The sequence below is a fragment of the Pseudorasbora parva genome, chromosome 1 (assembly GCF_024679245.1).
Source record: "Pseudorasbora parva isolate DD20220531a chromosome 1, ASM2467924v1, whole genome shotgun sequence".
Lineage (NCBI taxonomy): Eukaryota > Metazoa > Chordata > Actinopteri > Cypriniformes > Gobionidae > Pseudorasbora > Pseudorasbora parva.
In genome coordinates, this window is record NC_090172.1 from 58,022,704 (window position 1) to 58,044,812 (window position 22,109).

The 22,109-nt window shown below is 38.9% G+C and overlaps 2 protein-coding genes and 1 long non-coding RNA gene across 3 annotated transcripts in view; 2 read left to right on the plus strand and 1 right to left on the minus strand.

Moving 5' to 3' along the window:
* efnb3b (ephrin-B3b) overlaps positions 1-11,093 on the plus strand; it is a 115,599-nt gene extending 104,506 nt beyond the window's left edge. The window contains exon 5 of the mRNA XM_067446596.1: positions 5,920-11,093. Coding sequence (XP_067302697.1) covers positions 5,920-6,341 — 422 coding nt within the window. The 3' untranslated portion in view covers positions 6,342-11,093. The remainder of the gene's footprint in view (positions 1-5,919) is intronic.
* Positions 6-17,792, minus strand: LOC137078859 (uncharacterized). The gene is made up of 3 exons (XR_010905362.1): positions 17,684-17,792; positions 14,060-14,205; positions 6-342 (listed from the first exon to the last, which is right to left on the minus strand). It is a non-coding gene; the product is annotated as an uncharacterized lncRNA (long non-coding RNA).
* The window catches only part of serpinh2 (serine (or cysteine) peptidase inhibitor, clade H, member 2), a 204,126-nt gene continuing 199,340 nt past the window's right edge, over positions 17,324-22,109 (plus strand). Inside the window, exon 1 of the mRNA XM_067446540.1 lies at positions 17,324-17,456. The gene's annotated coding sequence lies outside the window, so the exon portion shown is untranslated. The remainder of the gene's footprint in view (positions 17,457-22,109) is intronic.

A 22,109-nucleotide genomic window follows, 5' to 3' on the forward strand; every position in this document is an offset into this window, starting at 1 on the left:
TAAACACAGCTGCCTTCAGTATCATGAGGATACGGCTCATCCCAAACAGACACAACATTAATAAAAGAACAGAACTAACTCAAGGAACAAGGGAAGGAAGCGACAGATGGATAGAGAGAAACAGGCATCTTGGCGCTCGGGTTCTTTTTGATATATTCCACCCTTCTGTTTGTTCTCTCCTCCTCGCATTCCCTCTTTTCCCCAGCTCTGCATCTTCTACGGAGGCAGAATGCGGTGGGGGTAATGGCCGCGCGGGGAAGGATAAAGGATGAGAGGAGCGGAGAGCCATCGTTTCGGAGACTTATTAATGCCATTAGTTTAGCAGCCCGGGTTTAGTTGGTCCTGAGAGGAAGAAAGACACAGAAAATGGGAGGGAGAGGACGATGATTAGTGTATGATGATAGAATGAGAAAATTACTCAAACTCTTTGTTTGCACTGCTGTGACATTTGGGAGCGCCTCGTCTTTTATTCTGTTTATTCTTTGACATGCAGACACAAAATCTATCTATCTATCTATCTATCTATCTATCTATCTATCTATCTATCTATCTATCTATCTATCTATCTATCTATCTATCTATCTATCTATCTATCTATCTATCTATCTATCTATCTATCTGTTGTTCTATCTATCTATCTATCTATCTATCTATCTATCTATCTATCTATCTATCTATCTATCTATCTATCTATCTATCTATCTATCTATCTATCTATCTATCTGTTGTTCTATCTATCTATCTATCTATCTATCTATCTATCTATCTATCTATCTATCTATCTATCTATCTATCTATCTATCTATCTATCTATCTATCTATCTATCTATCTATCTATCTATCTATCTGTTGTTCTATCTATCTATCTATCTATCTATCTATCTATCTATCTATCTATCTATCTATCTATCTATCTATCTATCTATCTATCTATCTATCTATCTATCTATCTATCGCCTGTCTGTCTGTCTGTCCATCCATCCGTCTGTCCGTCCATCAATTATCTATCTGTCTGTCTGTCTGTCTGTCTCTCTCTCTCTCTCTCTCTCTCTCTCTCTCTCTCTCTCTCTCTCTCTCTGAGTTGTGGTGGGTTTTTGGGGTCTAGAGGTCATTACAAGCACAAATAGCACGGACAGTCATAAAAACATGCCGTGAAGGTGGAGGACAGGAGTGAGGGATGGAGAGAGAAAACGAGAGAATTGTGTCAAGAATAATGATGGGCCAATTGAGAACGCCTGCAGACAGATCCCTACATTTCCGACCATTCCCTCGCTCGGCAGGAGCTCTCATTGTCTCCCGTAGAGATCACAACTACACACACACACACACACACACACACACACACACACACACACACACACACACACACACACACACACACACACACACACACACACACACACACACACACACACACACACACACACACACACACACACACACACACACACACACACACACACACACACACTATGTTCAGCTAAGTTAGCACAATGCTCATTTGTTCCATGTCTTGTATTTAAAGTGTGCTTGTAATCTAACCTGTTGTACCTTTCCAATCGGTGTCCCATTGCCAATGAGCTATAGTGTGCCTTAGGAATAGTTCACCCCAAAAATAACAACTCTTTATTTTATGGAACACAAAACAAGATTATTTTTGATGAATCTTTAAACTGCCACAAAAAAGAAAAGAAAAAGAAAATAAGAAGTGAAACATGAAAGTGTCCATACAACTCCTCTATTTCTTGACTTTTAAAGCCATTGAAAAGGTGTGTGTGTGTGTGTGTGTGTGTGTGTGTGTGTGTGTGTGTGTGTGTGTGTGTGTGTGAGTGAATACCCCGGTTTCAATTCAATAGTTTTATTTCTATAGCACTTGTCACAATACAGTACATATTGTTTCAAAGCAGCTGCAAAATGTTGCACAAAATATATATTCTATGAAAATGTAGTTCAGTTGCCATTTCAAGCCAATTTAATGTCACCAAATTGCAACTGAGCATGATGTGGCGATGATTTTTCATCCTAAAAAACCCTTAAATAAAAGCTCAATGCTATCATGTGTCTTCAGAAGACTTTAAATATACCTCACAAGTCATATGTACTACTTGGTTTTTTGTCCATTTTGAAGCTGGACAGTCTGTGTGTCAAAACAGCAGTTTGGACATACAATAGAAAGAAACTATCTTTCATGCCAACTATTTAAGATTTTCATTTTTTAAAAGAACTGTCTATAGGAACCTATAGGCCTGGTTTCACAGACAGGGCTTAGATTAAGCCAGGATTAGGCCTTAGTTTTAGTTTTTTTTATAAACGTGCCTTAAATAAGACATTACTGGTGTGCTTCTTGAGACAAAACAATGGCACTGGCATATTTTAAGACATAACAGTGTAAGATGCTTTCGGTTAAAACAGCTCAAACATTTTAGTTTAGTCTGAGATTAAGCCTCGTCTGTGAAACCGGGCAGTAAAGTCTTTATATAGTGAGCCAGTTCACCTTTGAGAATGACCATGTGGTGGTTATCTAGCACATCTCTATTGTGAGGTTTTGCACTTCCTCAGGTTCTTCATCTTAAAGAGCCCAATCAAGCCACAGCGTTTAGATTGGCTTTCATTTCCCCAGCGAAATGCCTCCCACACGCCATAATCCCGTTATGTAAAGATAAATGACTAATATAGCCTCATAGATCCCACATCTATTAAAATGCTCTCTCAGCTGTTGTTCATAGAAGAGCCTAAATACTCGATTCCAGTGTGCAAAGCTGCAGCACAGAAACCACAGCTCATGTTTCCATGTGTTAAAAAAAAGAAAAGTTATTTATTATGTTTTTGTATCACAGAAGAGAGCATTTAGAGCTGCTACTCCCTGGTGTGTCTTCTGAGTGTTTAACAGCTTTTAGGGCAAAAAAATGTAACGATAAACAACTTCAAGCCGCAAAAAAAACAAAAAAAAGTTGCTATATTAAGAATAATTCATGGTGTAGCCTTGTCTGCTATACTATAAAGGCCTATTGACACAGAGGAAATACTCAGCATGGATATTCACTCAAAAAACGTTGAATTAAAAAACAGCACTTCTATAAAACTTTTTATACTGGAGACAAAACGTTGCTTGATTAGAAGAGGTTTTTCCAGTTTGTGAATAGACCTTTTGTCTGCCACATGTGCCACTTCTGCATTTTGTTCTTATTGTGAACCGGACTTAACGCTGTAGTCAAATACACATTTTTTTTCAACTCAACGCACTGATGATTGTGGCTCCCGTCTCCATTGCCAGGCCACAGCGGCTGACCGCAGGTTTACACGCGCCAAAACGCGCATGTTTGCGGAAACCCAATCCACCTCGACCCGCTGTGATCTGAGTCAATGGTCGGCGAGTTCAGAGAAAAGTCCAGTTCTTCCTCCAACTTTATTCAGATTTCTGACAGTTTGAGTGAACACGGAGGGCTCTAATTGGTTCAGTCTGATCTGTTAAGGACACGAACAAGCCAATCAAGGGGTTAGATGACTGGCCCTGTTTAATTTGTTCCATTTGATTGGTTAAAGTCATTAAGTAGCCCATCAGATGACGAGGTAGACGAGGAAGGCGATGCCAGAGGGCAGGATGTGGCAGCACTAATGAACCCGCTACATCAGACTAATACTCATGTAAGTGTCAGAGGGCACTTCTCTGAGTCCACGCTCCAATTCGGGAACAAGTTAAAGGTGGTCATCTCACTAATGGGTGTCATCACCACATGGGATCCAGAAAGTTTCCCTGACAAAAAGCACCGAACTTTAGAAAACTACGCTTAGCCAAAGGGCATCAGTTGAGGGTTCGCGTTCAACTAATTTTACGTTGAAGTTTGTTCACGGTATCAATATGTGACTTCCATAATTTTGGTGGAAGTTAAATGAAAACTCAAATCACCCTTTTCATTACATTCTTAGAAATGCTGGGTTAAAAACAACCCAAGTTAGGTTGAAAATGGACAAACCCAGAAATTGGGTTGTTTAAATGTGTCCATTCACTGTGGGTTCAAGCAACTTAATTTCTGGGTTTGTCCATTTTCAACCAAACTTGGGTTATTTTTAACCCAGGATTTTTTAGAGTGTATGATATACAGACCATACAGGTTATTTTGTCACTTAATGTGATAGTTCACCCTAAAATGAAAATTCTGTCATTAATAAGACCATTCCAGATGAAAGTGAAATGTTAGAGTTTTCTGTTTCTGTTCTTAGAGCTCCATTGACAGCACAACCAGTTTGACGCTTTAAAAAGTTCATAAGGGGATCATAAAACTAATCCATATGAATCAAGCGGTTTAGTCCAAAATGTCTAAAGAGCTTTATATGATGAACAGACTGAATTTAGGAAATTTGTACTTTTATTCACATATAAACATTCATCAACTTATACATCAGTTGTGGCAAATGGACACTCAAGCATGTTTGCTTGATGTGCGAGAACCAATGAGGTTCATTCTTGTGTTACGCATCACGTTTGAGTTTCAGCAAGAACCAATGAGGTTCATTATCTAGTTAGCTAAGAATTTCACATAAATAAAATCATAAATATTAAATATATGCACTACATATATATCCATTCTATCTTTACTTATTTTTACCTGTTAGCAATGTACTTTTTAATTTTCTTTCTTTAATAAATTAATAAAAAGTTCAGATGAAGGTCGAAATAGAAATCTTTTGTAAAAGCATAAATGTCTTTAGTGTCACTTTTGATCTAATGCATCCTTGTTGGATAAAAATACTGATTTGTATGGTAGTCTATGTTAGAACAAATCTCTAACCTCAATTAAAAACGTCTGAAAACGAGGACATTTTCTCTAAAACAAGTTTTTATGACAGCCACCATTTAAATTATTATCTCTAAATTACTAATTATATCTAAGTCAAAATGCAAGCGCACATGGAGTGTCTCTATATATCCATCCTTGTTGGATAAAAATATTAATTTTTATGGTTGTCTATGTTAGAACAAATAACCTCCATTAAAAATGTCTGAAAAAGAGGACATTTTCTCAAAAACAAGTTATGACAGCCACCATTTAAATTGTTATCCAAAAGGCGGACAGTAGTGGAGTATTTTTTACTTTCTACTCAAGTAAAGTACATTTTTCAAGTATATACGTTAGCAGGGTTTTTCTTTTGAAAACTTTTACTTCACTGCGTTCCAAAGCATAATATATAATGTCGTACTTTTTACTGCTCTACATTTCATAAATAAAAGTTGTTGTTTTTTTACCTTTAACTCTTAATTACATTTCTTACTTACTTGTACTCAAGTAAAAATTGTATGCACTCTAAAAAATGCTGGGTTAAAAACAACCCAAGTTGGGTTGGAAATGGACAAACCCAGAAATTGGGTTGTTTGAATGTGTCCATTCACTGGGTTCAAACAACCCGATTTCTGGGTTTGTCCATTTCCAACCCAACTTGGGTTGTTTTTAACCCAGCATTTTTTTGAGTGTACAGCACTAAATTTTTAATGTAATTAAGTATTAAATGATATTCATTATGAATCGCAGTGCAGGAAAAAGTACAATATTATGTTTGGAATGTTGTGAAGTAAAAGTTTTCCAAAGAAGAACATAGATAAAGTAAATATACTTAGAAAAACAAAATTACTTGCACTCTAAAAAATGCTGGGTTAAAAACAACCCAAGTTGGGTTGGAAATGGACAAACCCAGAAATTGGGTTGTTTGAACCCACAGTGAATGGACACATTCAAACAACCCAATTTCTTGGTTTGTCCATTTTCAACCCAACTTGGGTTGTTTTTAACTGAGTGTGGAAAGTAAAAATACTCCACTATTGTCCATCTCTGTTATTATCTCTAAATCACAAAGTCAAAATGCAGGCGCACATATATGGAGTGTCTCTGTGGAACTGATCGAAATCCTCACTTTGTTTTGCAGGTGCTGGAAACAACACACATCCCAGAATTCCTCCCAGAGGTCCTGGTGGAGAAAACGGCCCCCTCCCTCCCTCCAACATCGCAGTTATCGCAGGCGCGGCGGGCGGTTCGGCGTTCCTCCTGCTCGTGACCGCCGTGATCTGCGTGGTGTGCTACCGGCGACGACATGCCAAGCACTCCGAATCGCACCACCCGCCCCTCTCCCTCTCCTCCCTGACCTCGCCCAAAAGGGGCTGCGGTGGGGGCGTGGGAGGCGGCAATAACAACGGCTCCGAGCCTAGCGACATCATCATCCCGCTGCGGACTTCTGACTCCGCCTACTGCCCGCACTACGAGAAAGTGAGCGGGGACTACGGCCATCCGGTCTACATCGTACAGGAGATGCCCCCTCAGAGTCCCGCCAACATCTACTATAAAGTATGAGGACCGGAGGCGACCTTACCGAAAACATCTGCTAAGACCACACCCACCTTAAACGACTACCTAAACCACGCCCCCAAGCCCCGCCCCCACAGCCTGCATCCCCGTAGATCAGATCCTTTTTTCCCTTCACACGCATTTCTCCGACACACCGACCATTCGTGGTGGAGTGTGTCTGTGTGTGTTATCATTCCTCGTCACCCCCCCCCCCCCCCCAAACTTCGGCCTTTTGTTGGAGAGAGGATGTCCTGTTGTGAGGGCCTCCCTCTCTCTGACGTCCCACATGGGGACAAGTTCTTAAAGCTAGAGAAGTCCTCCTGGAGTGATTCAGCCAACTGAAAAAACATTAACTCCTTTAATGGGGGGCGTTCTGCAGCACAAGCATCAAAACTTTTTTCTGATGTACTTGCAAAAACAGACTATAAACTCACACAAAAAAGAAAAAGAAAACTTGTCCAAACCTACAAAGACAACATTTGAACTCTGACTTCGAATGCTACATTTACTCACAAATAGCAGTCTAGTTTGTGTTAAACTCCTTCGTAATGGGGGAGGGGCCATTAATTCAGCCAATCGCCACACAGGGCTGCAGTCACGTGATCTAGGACCCATGTGTTTGATTGGTGGAGTTGTAGTGGCGTGGAGAATCTTGTATATTTTAATAACGTGTGTATTTTGTGAGTGTGTAGGATAAATATTCCAACACTGCACGTTGCGACCGGCGTGCTTCAATACAACTCGCGAGTGTTTTTGTGCGTGGATGAGTGTGCGACTGAGTACAGTGTTAGTGTGAGCAAGGGCGCGTGTGTTTGTTAGACTGTTTCAAAACCAAAACACAAAAATATGGGCGAACATCAAAAAAGTTTTTTTATCGCTTTCAACACATAGATTATAATTATATATGAATACTCCGTAAAATAATTTTTAGATTTTTTTCCATGTAAAGTTACAGTTTGCTAGGCCTAATTTTTGTTTTCCTATTTTTTATGACATGCTGACCTTGTTTCTTTCCCTTTTTGAGTTGTAAATTAATTTAATGCTCTCATTTTGTTGCCGAAACCAAGTTTGTTTGGTTCCCCCTCATTTTCCTCTTTCCCAGGAGTCTCCTCCGCTCTACACATATATTTTTATAGCTCCTTGTACTCTGATGTAGTTTTGAAGCTAGACCTCGTTTGTGAATGTGTTGAGGTAGAACAATCCGAGAATGCTTTTTTTTATTATTATTTTTAAAGACGCTTGGAAATAAGGGAAAAAACCCAGGAAGGAGGCAAGAATCGGATAGGGGTGAAATAAAAAAGAAAAGAATGCGAACACCGCCTGTTGGGAAAGCAAACGCACGAGCGAGGAAACTTCTAGAACGACTGTGAAACTATGGAAGAATCACATTAAAAGAAAAAAAAATGGGGGAGGGTGAGGTGGGGGAAGAGAAGGAAAGTTGAAAGATGCTTGAAGGAGGAGAGAGAGAGAGAGAAAGAGAGGGATGGAAAGGTTTTTATTAAACTCGTCTGAAACAGTGGAAGAGGCAGATCTGGGCCCGGTGGTCTTCTGAGGTACAAAGAGACAGATGAGGAGGGGAAGAAAGGAACTCATTCTCTCAGATGGACAACAGGATAGATGGACACACAGAATTACTCTTTTACAGACACACAGTGCTCTTTTTTGTTCACATGAACTGAAGTGGAAATATTTCTAGACTCGTTTCAAATTCTTGAGTATCTGCGGGCACGTCTCAATTAATGTAGATGTGTTCGGACACACACACACACACACACACACACACACACACTCGGAGAACGACTCAATGGCCATGGCACACAGAAAAGCTCTTGTAAAGAGATTTTCATCACAAACACACACACACACACACACATCCAAATCTCAATCAAAAGCCATTCTGATTGGGCATATATGCTGGTTACCTCAACAAATGCCGTGATTAGCATTGTTCTTCGCATTCTATTTCTCTACTCTCTTTGCCTTTCTCTCTTTCACACACACACACACACACACACACACACACACACACACACACACATACACATACACATACACATACACATACACACACACACACAATCATGCAGCTTTGTAACTAGCTGTGTGTTTATCTCAGTTAGTGCCAATGAAAATCTCTTTTAGGCCTGCAACATACTCTATGCAAGTATGTGAATGCAAACGCTTCTAGCACGTTGAAATGCGGCCAGGCGCTATAGCAAATATTAGCATAATCTTCTTCTACGGTCAGTTCTCTGTCATGGCAGATCGATAGTTTGGGAAAACGATGGCTGCATCCGAATTCGCATACTTCCCTACTTTAAAGTAAGTAAAGAACAGTATGTAACAAAATAAGCATGTCCAAGTTCACAGTACTCATACTGCAAAAAATGATTTTTTTACTTAGTATTTAAGTAAACATCTAAAAATTATTAAAACACAAAGTACTTACTGGACAAGCAAAAGTAATTGTCTTGTTTTGGGAAAAAAATCCTCAAAATTAAGAGAGTTTTTGCTTAAAATAAGCTAAATAATAATATTGGGGTAAGCAAAATAATCTTAAAACAACATTATTTTACTTAACCCACTGGCAGATTATTTAGCTTATTTTAAGCCAAAATCTCTCTTAATTTTGAGTTTTTTTTCCTCAAAACAAGACAATAATTTGTACTTGTCTAGTAAATGTTTGTAATGTAAGAATTTTTAGATATTTAGACTAGAAACAAGACAAAAATACTAAGAAATGCATTTTTTGCAGTGCATAAGAGTAGACAAAAAGTACCCGGATGACCAGATTCTGAAGTGTGCATACGACGGACACTTTACTATCCCCTGAGGCCACGGGAGAGGATTTTTGAATGCCACTGATATGACGTAACTGATGTTGGAAGGTCACATGATGATGACAACATGGCGAATGTAGTACATCTGAATTACATTCGCACACTTATACAATACACTTGTGGAGTAATTACTTTTACAAAAAAATACCTACTCAAGAGTGTGTGCGATTTCGAGCACAGCCAATCTCACTAAGCTAGTAAGCTTTCAGATAGTATGTACAATTTCTTCCGAAAAGCTCAAAAGTTGAATTCAAAATGGCATACTAAGCTAGTATACTATTATGAATGCGGGCTTTGACTAGGACTGCGTCCAAAATCGCATACTCTCTTGAGCAGGTACTTATTTTGAATTACTTCACAACCACTAAAAAAAGTATGTTGTATATGGTATGAATGTACTACATTCGCCTCTCCTGTGGCCTCATGGGATAGTAAAGTGTCCATCATATGCACACTTCAGATTCTCTAGTAGATAACATACTGTTTTTCGCCTATTCTATATAGTAGGGAAGTATGCAATGTCAGATGCAGCTAATTAGCTAAAAAGAGCTTTATGGAGGGACATGTGACCACGATTTAATTAAAATAATGGAAACACATTAATAAAACTTGGCCAGAAATGAATAAGTCATGTGAAGAAATTGTACATTCACTGCCACATTTGTCTTTTGCATGTCATGAGCAGGGCTCCATAGTAAGAGAAGTAAGCTAGTATGCTACTCCGAAAAAGCAGATAAACTGTTCTTGTACTTGCGGTGTGTTGTGTAAGCATTAGCGCCTGTATTTGCATACTTGCATAGAATATATGTTTGGCCTTAAGAGTACAAATTGTGTTCTGTTTCACTGCCATTGTCACCGTGTGTTTTGTATGCGTGTAAAAGAATGTTACCGCTAAGAAATACACCGCATACGCGCACGTAATAACAAGCCATTTATACCCAAATATGTTAGTGGTCTTATTTTGCAGATGTGATTTGTGACTGATGTTGGGACTTGAACAATCTGTTACTGTTTTCAATCTGCCTAGAAAGCTTCAATATTTGTCCTCTCAAAAGCATTTAGTTTTGTATCACTCTGGTGCATCAAGACTGTGAGAAAAAGAAAAAAAACGACATTGTTTTCCTGTCACATTGATGTTTTCTTCTTACACGCAAATTTGGATTTTGTTACTTCAGTATCAAGTTGCCTAAAACGTGGAGGTGTTTCATTTGTTCGGCGCTGTTGTATTCGTGAGCTGTTTCATACATATTTAAGCGTTCAATTTCTGTTCAAATTCTGTTGCATTTACTAAAACAATCAGCGTAAGCCATGTCTCTGACCCTGTGCACATGGACTTGGATACGTGTGTGTGCGTGCAGGTGTGCGTAAATGTCCCAAACACACGTGGACATCGATTAGAGACGGACCGAGGTGGAGGGGAACGTTCACAGAGGACACACGAGGAGACACAAACTCTCTCTGCTCACCATCCTCCCTTTTTTAGGTCTCGTTTATCGAACATCTGGCCTCAGAAAGGTCCACCTTCTGTCTTTCACATCGAGCGGTTCTTTGTGCACTTGCTTTCGCCACGAACGCTGGGACCAGTATTCTGTACGCAGACACAAGCGGGGACGGAACCACAAAGTGTGTATTTTTTTAGAGAACGCTTCAGTTGTGTGTACGTGTTTCTCTGTGCCAATAGCCAGCGGGTGGCGGCCATTTTAAAGACCTCCATTCCTCTCCAGTGATGTGTTCAGACGTTTGTAAAACACCATATTTGTGTGTGTGATGTTTTCTTTTCTGTGTCCATCCCTTCATCTTCCCCCTCACGACCCCCCTCTTGTTTTCCCTCCTGCATACATGCCTTTAAAAGGGTTAAACAACTAATACATTCCTTTGAAGAAATGTTGATTAAAAAACACACAAAAAAAAAACTTTACGATGCTTTCTTGGATCTTCTTTACTGTGCTCGTGTTTGTATGCATTGAGTTTCCTGGACTTGCACTGAACATGCAACTAAATGAGATGAAAACTATTTAAAGGAATAGTTCACCCAAAAATAAAAATTCTGTCATTAATTCCTCATGTCGTTCCAAACTTGTAAGATGTTAATTTATCTTCCAAACACAAATTAACATCATTTAATGAAATCTGAGAGCTTTCTGTCTCTCAACTGATACGCAACTGACACTTCAAAAAGTTAAGAAAGAGATTGTGAAACTAACTCATATGAATTGAGCAGTTTAGTCAAAATTTTCTGAAGGACTTGATGGCTTTATATGATAAACAGATTGAATTTATATAAGGCTTTTATTCACATATAAACATTCATTAACTCACACATCAGTTGGGGTAAACAGAAGCTCAAGCATGTACACTTGAAATGCGAGAACCAATGAGGTTCATTCTTGTGTTACGCATCACGGTTGAGCTTCAGCAAGAACCAATGAGGTGCGTTCTCCTGTTACGCATCACGTTTGAGCTTCAGCAAGAACCAATGAGGTTCATTCTCGTGTTACGCATCACGTTTGAGCTTCAGCAAGAACCAATGAGGTTCGTTCTCGTGTTACGCATCACGGTTGAGCTTCAGCAAGAACCAATGAGGTTCATTCTCGTGTTACGCATCACGTTTGAGCTTCAGCAAGAACCAATGAGGTTTATTCTCGTGTTACGCATCACGTTTGAGCTTCAGCAAGAACCAATGAGGTTCATTCTCGTGTTACGCATCACGTTTGAGCTTCAGCAAGAACCAATGAGGTTTGTTCTCCTGTTACGCATCACGTTTGAGCTTCAGCAAGAACCAATGAGGTTCGTTCTCGTGTTACGCATCACGTTTGAGCTTCAGCAAGAACCAATGAGGTTCATTCTCGTGTTACGCATCACGTTTGAGCTTCAGCAAGAACCAATGAGGTTCATTCTCGTGTTACGCATCACGTTTGAGCTTCAGCAAGAACCAGTGAGATTTGTTCTCCTGTTACGCATCACGTTTGAGCTTCTGCAAGAACCAATGAGGTTCGTTCTCCTGTTACGCATCACGTTTGAGCTTCAGCAAGAACCAATGAGGTTCATTCTCGTGTTACGCATCACGGTTGAGCTTCAGCAAGAACCAATGAGGTTCATTCTCGTGTAACGCATCACGTTTGAGCTTCAGCAAGAACCAATGAGGTTCATTCTCGTGTTACGCATCACGTTTGAGCTTCAGCAAGAACCAATGAGGTTCGTTCTCCTGTTACGCATCACGTTTGAGCTTCAGCAAGAACCAATGAGGTTCATTCTCGTGTTACGCATCACGGTTGAGCTTCAGCAAGAACCAATGAGGTTCATTCTCGTGTAACGCAGCACGTTTGAGCTTCAGCAAGAACCAATGAGGTTCATTCTCGTGTAACGCATCACGTCTGAGCTTCAGCAGAACCAATGAGGTTCATTCTCCTGTTACGCATCACGTTTGAGCTTCAGCAAGAACCAATGAGGTTCATTCTCGTGTTACGCATCACGGTTGAGCTTCAGCAAGAACCAATGAGGTTCATTCTCGTGTAACGCATCACGTCTGAGCTTCAGCAGAACCAATGAGGTTCATTCTCGTGTTACGCATCACGTTTGAGCTTCAGCAGAACCAATGAGGTTCATTCTCCTGTTACGCATCACGTTTGAGCTTCAGCAAGAACCAATGAGGTTCATTCTCGTGTTACGCATCACGTTTGAGCTTCAGCAAGAACCAATGAGGTTCGTTCTCCTGTTACGCATCACGTTTGAGCTTCAGCAAGAACCAATGAGGTTCATTCTCGTGTTACGCATCACGGTTGAGCTTCAGCAAGAACCAATGAGGTTCATTCTCGTGTTACGCATCACGTTTGAGCTTCAGCAAGAACCAATGAGGTTCGTTCTCCTGTTACGCATCACGTTTGAGCTTCAGCAAGAACCAATGAGGTTCATTCTCGTGTAACGCAGCACGTTTGAGCTTCAGCAAGAACCAATGAGGTTCGTTCTCCTGTTACGCATCACGTTTGAGCTTCAGCAAGAACCAATGAGGTTCATTCTCGTGTTACGCATCACGTTTGAGCTTCAGCAAGAACCAATGAGGTTCATTCTCGTGTAACGCATCACGTCTGAGCTTCAGCAGAACCAATGAGGTTCATTCTCCTGTTACGCATCACGTTTGAGCTTCAGCAAGAACCAATGAGGTTCATTCTCGTGTTACGCATCACGGTTGAGCTTCAGCAAGAACCAATGAGGTTCATTCTCGTGTAACGCATCACGTCTGAGCTTCAGCAGAACCAATGAGGTTCATTCTCCTGTTACGCATCACGTTTGAGCTTCAGCAAGAACCAATGAGGTTTGTTCTCGCGAGTTCTGTTTATGTTTGCTGATCAATGTTTATATGTGAATAAGAGTCTAAATTTGTGATCAAGTCTCTTCAGAAAATTTGGACTAAACCGTTTGATTCATATGGATTAGTTTTACGATCTCTTTATGAACTTTTTGAGGTGTCAGTTGTCAATGGAGGGACAGAAAGCTCTCAGATTTCATCAGAAAGATCTTCATTTGTTTTCCGTAGATGAATAAAAGTCGTAAGGGTTTGGAAAGACATGAGGGTGAGTAAATAATGACAGAATTTGGGTTTTTCTTCCCACACTACCATCAGTCCGGGTATTTCTATATCTTCGGGTATTTTTATATCTTCTATAAAGCTAAACACTGGCTTTTACAGTTGACATCCATTGCCAGCAGAGCAATACATGTGTTCTTTAAGCACACAGAAATATATTTTCTCGTATTATTTATTTCAGACTGTATCTCTCTTTCTCTGCTTTCTTTTAGATCCATCTGTATATTTTCCGAAATACCATTTAGTTGTCAAAGCAACCATTGCCTTCTGGCAACAATTTCATTTATATGAAAACTCACGAAATCTGGTAGTGATTGTCCCCGTGAGGTTGGCACACAGTCACAGGTGATGCTGAGGCGAGGACTGGATTATTGGCCTGGGACACTAATGTCACACCACAAACCTCTCACTGGTGTAATGTGATTTAGGTGCGAAGGGGAAGGTTCTGGAACACAAGGGAGGGAAAGAAAAACATGTAAAAATGTCCTTATTGGCTTCTGCGGTCATCTTTATTGTATAATCATTTTTCTAAAATCTCCTTGTATGCTATAAATGACCCAGGGGAATATTTTATTGCCCAGTGTTTGCTCAGGGATTTCTGAACTATATGTCTGATTTTTCTCCTTCAGTTTTCTTTGGTCCTAAAAATGGCAGTAAATTTGACAATTGTTGACGTACAGTCAGTATAAAATGAATGTGGATTACAAATCTTAGATAATTAGGTTTTGAAGAACAATTTAATCAGAAATATTTAAGCAAATTTTTATCTCTATTTAATCTCATTGCTATATGTTTATTTTTATATGCTCAACTTCAAGACGTGCTGCTACACATATATCTAGGGTGAGGTCAGCTATAATGGGCCACATTTTGGTAAATGACTTATAATACCATCAAATAAGCTGTGTATGAGATCTAATGATATTTTTATAAATTAGTAAGTTAGCATGGGTCTCTTAAATATGTATATACATTTTAAATGTGAAAAAGTATAATTGTTTTACAATTATAAGAGTATAAGCTGGTACCTTCTCGAGCCACGGCATAACATTCAGGTAAAATGGGTCAGCTGTTCAGGTAAAATGGGCCAATATAAAAAGAGAACAAAACAAATAATATTGGCCGAATTTTTTTAATTTTTAACAGTAAAGTGACACTTCTGTCTTTAGTGTACCACAAAAGCACCATAAAAAGTATTTAATTAAGCAGAAAGTCGGACAAATATTTCATTAAAAAAAAAAAAATGCTAATAAAATGAACTGATCATAATGTATAGGTTTGTGTTTCTGTGCATTAGTGTATTTTGTGTGCATGTATGCTTGTCAAATATTTTGCAAACATTTTGTTAAAGATTAGAACATGTTTGACAAAAAAAAAAATCTGTGTAAAAGTGTATGCGTGTCTATGGAGCCCATTTTAGGTGAATCCTGTGGCCCATTTTAGCTTAACCAGCCATTTCGGCATAAAATGATCCTTTTCACAAAAATCGAAGTTTCTTTTTTAAATTAAACTTTTTTATTTGAAAGAGCATGTCATAACCTTGTTCATAAACCTTTGCTTTGTTAGTAGGCTTACTTATAATTGCTTTAGTACCCTTATTTATGATGGATGAAATGTACTATGTCAGGCTCATTACCTAACTATTTCTCTGACAAGCTTCATGTAACTCTCTGCTCTGCCTACCATAAAAAACTCAGACCAATCTTACATGTCAACAAGTGTTGAAGTAACAATGTAAGATCAGTTACTGTGATTGGCTGTAAAAAATTTAAGAGATATGATGCTACAACCTTATTTGGCCCATTTTACCTGATGGCCCATTTTAGCTGAGTCCTCAAAAAGGAAAAACACCATGTTCAATCAACGTTTAAAATAGATAGATAGTTCAGCCAAAAATGAAGATTTTATCATCACTTCACAACACAAAAGAAGATATTTTAAAGAATGCTGCAATCAAACTGATGGTAGCCCTTGACTTTGAAAGAAAATACTATGGAAGTCAATGGGGGCATCAATTGTTTGGTTACTGACATTCTTCAAAATATCTTCTTCTTTGTTCAACAGGTTTGGAAATACTTGAGGGTGAGTAAGTGATGACAAAATTAGAATCTTTTGGTGAACCATCCCTTTAAAGTAACTCTTAAAATAAAAATAATTTTAAATAATGCAAACCTTTCATTGAAAGGTAGGCTATTGAATTTCATATTCAAATTATTTAATAAAATTCAACTTTGATTCAATTTTAATTAGATTTTTTTTTAATAAGACATTTTAATCGGTTTAATATATTTATTTAATAATTGCATTGACCTTTCATCATCTGTACCCCCTACAATCATGAAGCTCAATGGAAGTGATTCTCAACCTGTGGCCTTGCAACCTAATGCAACATACCATCCAATTAAAGGCACAGTATGTACACTTCACCGCTAGATCACTTATTCATAAAGGCGTAGCTTGAAGACGGCGTGAATGAGCGTGGAATCATGGGAGATGTAGTCTTGACTCTTCACAGCTGACTTGGGCAGAAATAATTTTCATGAATGAGCGAATGTATTAAACATTATGGTGGTCTTCTATGTAAAGCACTTTGAACTACCATTGTGTATGAAATGTGCTATATAAATAAACTTGTCTTGCTTTGGTATGAAAAGCAGGACGCGGCGAGAACCCTTGGGAGTAAATGCTAATGAGAGAGGCCTGGACAAAACACCAGTCTTTCATTGAGTATACTAATGCAGCACTGTTTAACATGGTTAAAACAATCATACTAAATACATTTGAGTGTGTTGAAAGTTATGTCATAAAGTTACGGTGTGTTCGCTCTGTGGCTGGTATGAGAGATTTCTCAGTCTTAGACTGGAGATCGGTATAAGAATATCATATTAATAAAAAGAGGATGACTTAATGACTGTTGCTAAATGACATGCAATTAATTTTAAAATATATTGTATAATGGCAAAGCTCTCTTTGATTATGCTATGTTAGCCACTTTCTGAGGCACTTTAACCACGTCTCTAAGGCATGGTAAAAACGTTACTCGAAATGATTCAAACACTAAGACTAACCGTGTTGTGCTGAAAAACAATGATTTGTTTTCTGTTGATAACTGTATATCCAAACAGTTGCTCATCTGTCTAATAAAATACACTATATTAAAGCGACTTTGGTGTTTCCATGGTTTCTACGGAAATCAAGAGTAGTGCGAAAATGATGTTGACACTGTCCGTAACACTAAAATAGGTGATTAATCTGGATTTATATATTTTTGGAAACATTAATGTAAACACATCAAAATATGTAACATTGTTTTTTTTGGGGGGGACATTTTAATCTAAAAATCGTACATAGTGTGCCTTTAAATTCTGTTTTAAATCCCACCAACAGAATTTGTAGTCTACATGATCGGTCTGCGCAGGTCAAGCCAAACATACCTAATGTAATAAAGTTATATACAGTTATATATATTGAAGAATCACCTCCTTTCATTGTCCAATTCATTATCCTGTAGTGTCAAGGATGATCACTGTCCGAACGAAATGCAATGACGTTAATGCTTCAATGTGATTGGTTATCAAGGCACACGTGATCCAAGTTAGCCGTTACGCTATCTCCCAAAATCTGAAGTTCATCCTGCGCTTCCGTGTCAAAGTACTAGGACATCATGATCTCAAAAGAACATCAGTGCCCATTAATGTGAGTAGAGTATTACTGTGGTGTGGGTAAATGTTATAGTCTGTGTTTCATGACAATGACAGGTGTATGATATCTAATTGTTTTGATGACGCCATTTTATGAGGCACACGAGTCGCGACGTTTGCTCCTTTTGATCCGTTATACTAAATATTTTCCACAAAACCAATGTCTCAGATCTTATATAGATAGTTCACCCAAAAATGAAAATTGCATCATGATTTACTCACCCTCAAATCATCCTAGATGTATATGACTTTTTCCTTTCAGACAAACAATCCGTTAAATACCTCAGTCGGTCTTTGACTGACACGTGGGTTTGTTGTGCGTGACGTCACCTGACTCGTAGTGAAGATATTAATATCTAGTAGAGATAGCAATGGAGAAGCAAAAGAAAAATAAAATGAAAAAAAGCCATACCGCGATTAACTCAATAAAGATGCCAAGGACTGTTATTTGGAAAAATTGTCATCCTTTCAGTACATAGCTCCATATGAGCTGACTGAAGTGAGTTGTAGCGCTGAGCTGACCCTGCATTGCTATCTTCATCCTCATACCTCGACATTGTCAACTATCTAGTTTTTGGTATAAGCGCATATACCAAGGAACAATTTAAAAATTATACATCTGTTGAAGCCCACGGACATTTCACCAATGGCTGGGTAGGTACGTACATAATAATAATATATTTTATCTATAATGCACTTTTCATTCCGAAGAATCTCAAAGTGCAACAATGGAAAAATAATAGAAAAATATAGAATAATACAAACAAAAGCCTTTCTGAACATGATTTATTTACATACCGACCGAAAGACTGCGACAACAGTGGTATCAACAAAGGTGGGCTTACTGTAATGATAATGTCATGTTAACTGTATAGTTCATTAATGCTTAGGGATGGCTCTTTAATTATTTAATACACTTTTTGTGCATTTTTGTTCTTTAATGTATCAGTTATACACATCAAAATGCCTAACACAATAAAACAGAAATTATGTTCCAATAAATCACGTCATCGTCATGAAAAAACAACAACCTGTCTGGCATTACCATAGTAAATCAATGTATTTAGAATTGAATAGTGTATTTTATATAGTACATTCGGAGATATGTTTGCAAAGGTGATGTTGTCGCACTGCTGCAACTCAGGCCATTGGACTACATGCTGTCTGATGTCCTTTCTTTAAAGTGGGAAAGCAAAAAAAAAAAACGTTCACCGTTGTTTAGTTTTGCCGCTTTCTGTCAGGAGACTTACTATTGCAGCCTATCACACACACAACAAGAACAGATAATTTTATCACTGAAAATAAATTAATCAAAAACACAACTCTAACAACAGAACCCCACAGCATTGATACCTTATAAATGGTGGCTCCGCACATGATGCATTTCGGTTCTCATGAGTGTGACATCACCTGACAAAGACTGCAGATTGCAGTTTCTGATAATTTTTATACCATTAAAGGGTTAGTTCACCTAAAAATGAAAATTCTGTCATTAATTCCTCACCCTCATGTCATTCAGCATCCGTAAAACCTCCGTTCATCTTCAGAACACAGTTTAAGATATATTTTATATTTAGTCCCATAGCATATGCAGTCTATACACACTATACTGTCCATGTCCAGAAAGCTAATAAAAACATCATCAAAGTAGTCGATATGTGACAACAGTTGGTTGATTAGAATCTTTTGAAGCATCGAAAATACATTTTGGTCCAAAAATAATAAAAAATACGACTTTATTCAGCATCAGTCTTCTCTTCCACGTTTGTTTTCAAACCTCAAATAAATAAAATAAAGATTCGGATCGCCAAAGTCACGTGATTGTAGCAGTTTGACATGTAATCCAAACTGCTGAAACTGCACGTGACGTCACCGTCAGCTGGAGCGACTGCGATTACGCCCTACTGAGTGGGAAAAACACTGAGAGGCAGCACTGGTTTACAGCGTAAATGCAGCGAAAACGCACTAAACCAGGCCCGGCGCCAGAGGGGGGTTAGGGGGAGGCTTGTCCACGGACCCAATGGACATCGCTGAGACGGCTTGATAATAGCGTGTAATTTTCTCACTCAAACCACTGCCACCTGCTGCTGCTTCTGCTTTAAAAGGGAAACACTGCCCATAACTGTCTATGATTAATCCTCAGTAAGAATTCGTAATAATAGCATATTATTAGCGAAAAGGAGCTAGCAAATTATCCAATGTGTATCTGTATTTGCACTCGTAAAATTATTACATTTCCAACATGTTTTCGCGTCGGTGAGTAATGTAGCCAATCACAGACTTGTTTGTAGATTTCTACAACGCAGTTGGCCAATCACAGGTGTTGAACTTGGAATCCAGTCTTTGTCCGAGTGTTTGTCCAGGTGCTGAGTTCAGAAAACCCACGCGTCTGTAAGGACAGATATCGTGAAAATAAGAGATTAATTGTATTCCAACTTCACTGTGGAACTTTGTGAGACTGCGTTTATTAAATGAGTGACAGCTTTTTGTGATTATAAAGGGAGCACTCTTTGCGTGCTTACATGGGCAATATTATTATTTATTTTTTATTAAAAGGTCTATAATATATTCAGAATTTGAATAAAACTTTTGTTTTCCATTCGAGACAAGCGGGCACATACACGCTTCAATACACTGACCCATCCACATGTGGGATTCACTCGAAAAATGTATTGACTGACAGTTATAAATAATCATGTCAGGAAAACACGTTTCCTGGCTGCATGTGTTATTCATGGCTCACTGAATCTGTGGTAAGGTGTAAGGACCACTATATCGAGCCCAACCTTTAGTTTAAACTGATGATCGTTTGCTCAACTCGCGTTTTCCTCTATTAGCTCCAGTCACGCAGCAGCTCTTCTGCCACTCAGCCCTGACTGAGGGGGCGTGGTCAGGCCAGGGATGCCTCCATTGGCAGCAATGTCATTTCCTCTCTCAATAATTTTATGAAGCGACGAAAAGACGAAATAACGACTTGTATATTGATGGCCGATTTCAAAACACTGCTTCTTGAAGCTTCGGAGCATTATGAATCAGTGCATCGATTCAGGATTTGGAATTGCCAGAGTCACGTGATTTCAGTAGTTTGACACGCGATCCAAATCCTGAATCAATGTGCTAAATCATAAACGACATGGGCCCACAGTGCTAATTCTCACACTTTGAATCTGCAATTTAATAACTTCAGTCAATCTTTTATCAGTCAATCATTTACACAAACCATTATAATTAGAGAGGATGATGTTTACACACATATCATTTATAAATTATACTACACACACACATATAAATATTTGGATGTTTGTCTATGGAAATTTACAACCATATATGCTTGTAGTCATTTTAATACATACAGTAACATGAATAAATAATACACATAATGCGTTCTTCCTGCCAACAGCTGTGCTTTTCTGTGAAGTAGAGCACAGTTTCTGTTGTGTTATTAAAAAAAGAAAAAGGAGGGAAAAAACTCAAACTTGGCCTGGAGTGAAATCAATTAGGAGATAATCCTCTATAATCAGATTTGAACAGGTTTTGGCGGCAAGGCTAAAAATCCAGAAGACCGGCGCGCTTGACTTGAATGTCGCCACGGGAGCCTTAAGACCGCGTTGCTATGGGGACCCTCCTGAAGGTCAGAGAGAGCGAGATATGGTTTCCTAGCCGCCTGCAATTTGGCCATTTGAATAGCCGGACGGTCATCTGCATATCAAATGTGCAAAATGAGCGAGGGAGCGATAGAGAGAAACAAGAGGGAAGGGAGAATGAAGTACAGGCCACCTCCCCTGCGTTTTCTTTCTAAAGGCTGAGGTGAGGAAAGGTGAGGGCTGAAAGTCAAGTGTCTCTCTCTCTCTCTCTCTCTCTCTCTCTCTCTCTCTCCTTCTCTGATTGCACCTGTAGGCAGCGTCGACTGGAAGCGACTGATGAAAAGACGGGTCTTTAAGTCGTCACCAGGAACCCCTCTGCTTAATCTCTCCTTCGGTCTCAGCCACCACGGCTCTGATCTCTGACAGGGGCATTCGCTCTCGCACTCCTTTCTTCTCTCTCTTTCCACACGTTCTCCTCCCTCTCTCGATAAAGCCTTGCATTCTTTATGTTGTAGGAGAGAGAAAAACAAACTGCTACAGTTAATAATGGGGCCGATGACAAGTGCAGCTGGGCTGGTAAAAATCCAAAGCAACAGAAATGGGGAGAGAGAGTTGTTAGAGGGTGTTTATTTTAGATTATTAATTTATTAACAGGACACGAAATGATACCAGCCGAATATCCGATACAATGGAGTTCATACACCCACACAGTCTCATGTTCTCTCTTTCACTTTACTCATAAACCGCACACTCTCTCAAACCCTCAGATCTATATGATAGCATCCGGAAACATCACCGTGAGTTATGGGTAATCGTTTGCCCTTGGATATTCTCACAGAAAAATGCACGGTGGTCCCATGATCTCATCCATCATTCATTCACATTCGGTGTTTCTTTCATCTTTGATACTTTGGTTTCTTTTGTTACTCGAGTCGAGGAGAAATCAAAATTGGCTTATTCATTTTTTTACTACAAGTTTCTGGTCTTCTTTGAAACGACATCAGTGGTTCAAAATAAGTAAAAGTTTGTTTGGTCGTAATCAAACTTTCTCCATCTCTGAACAG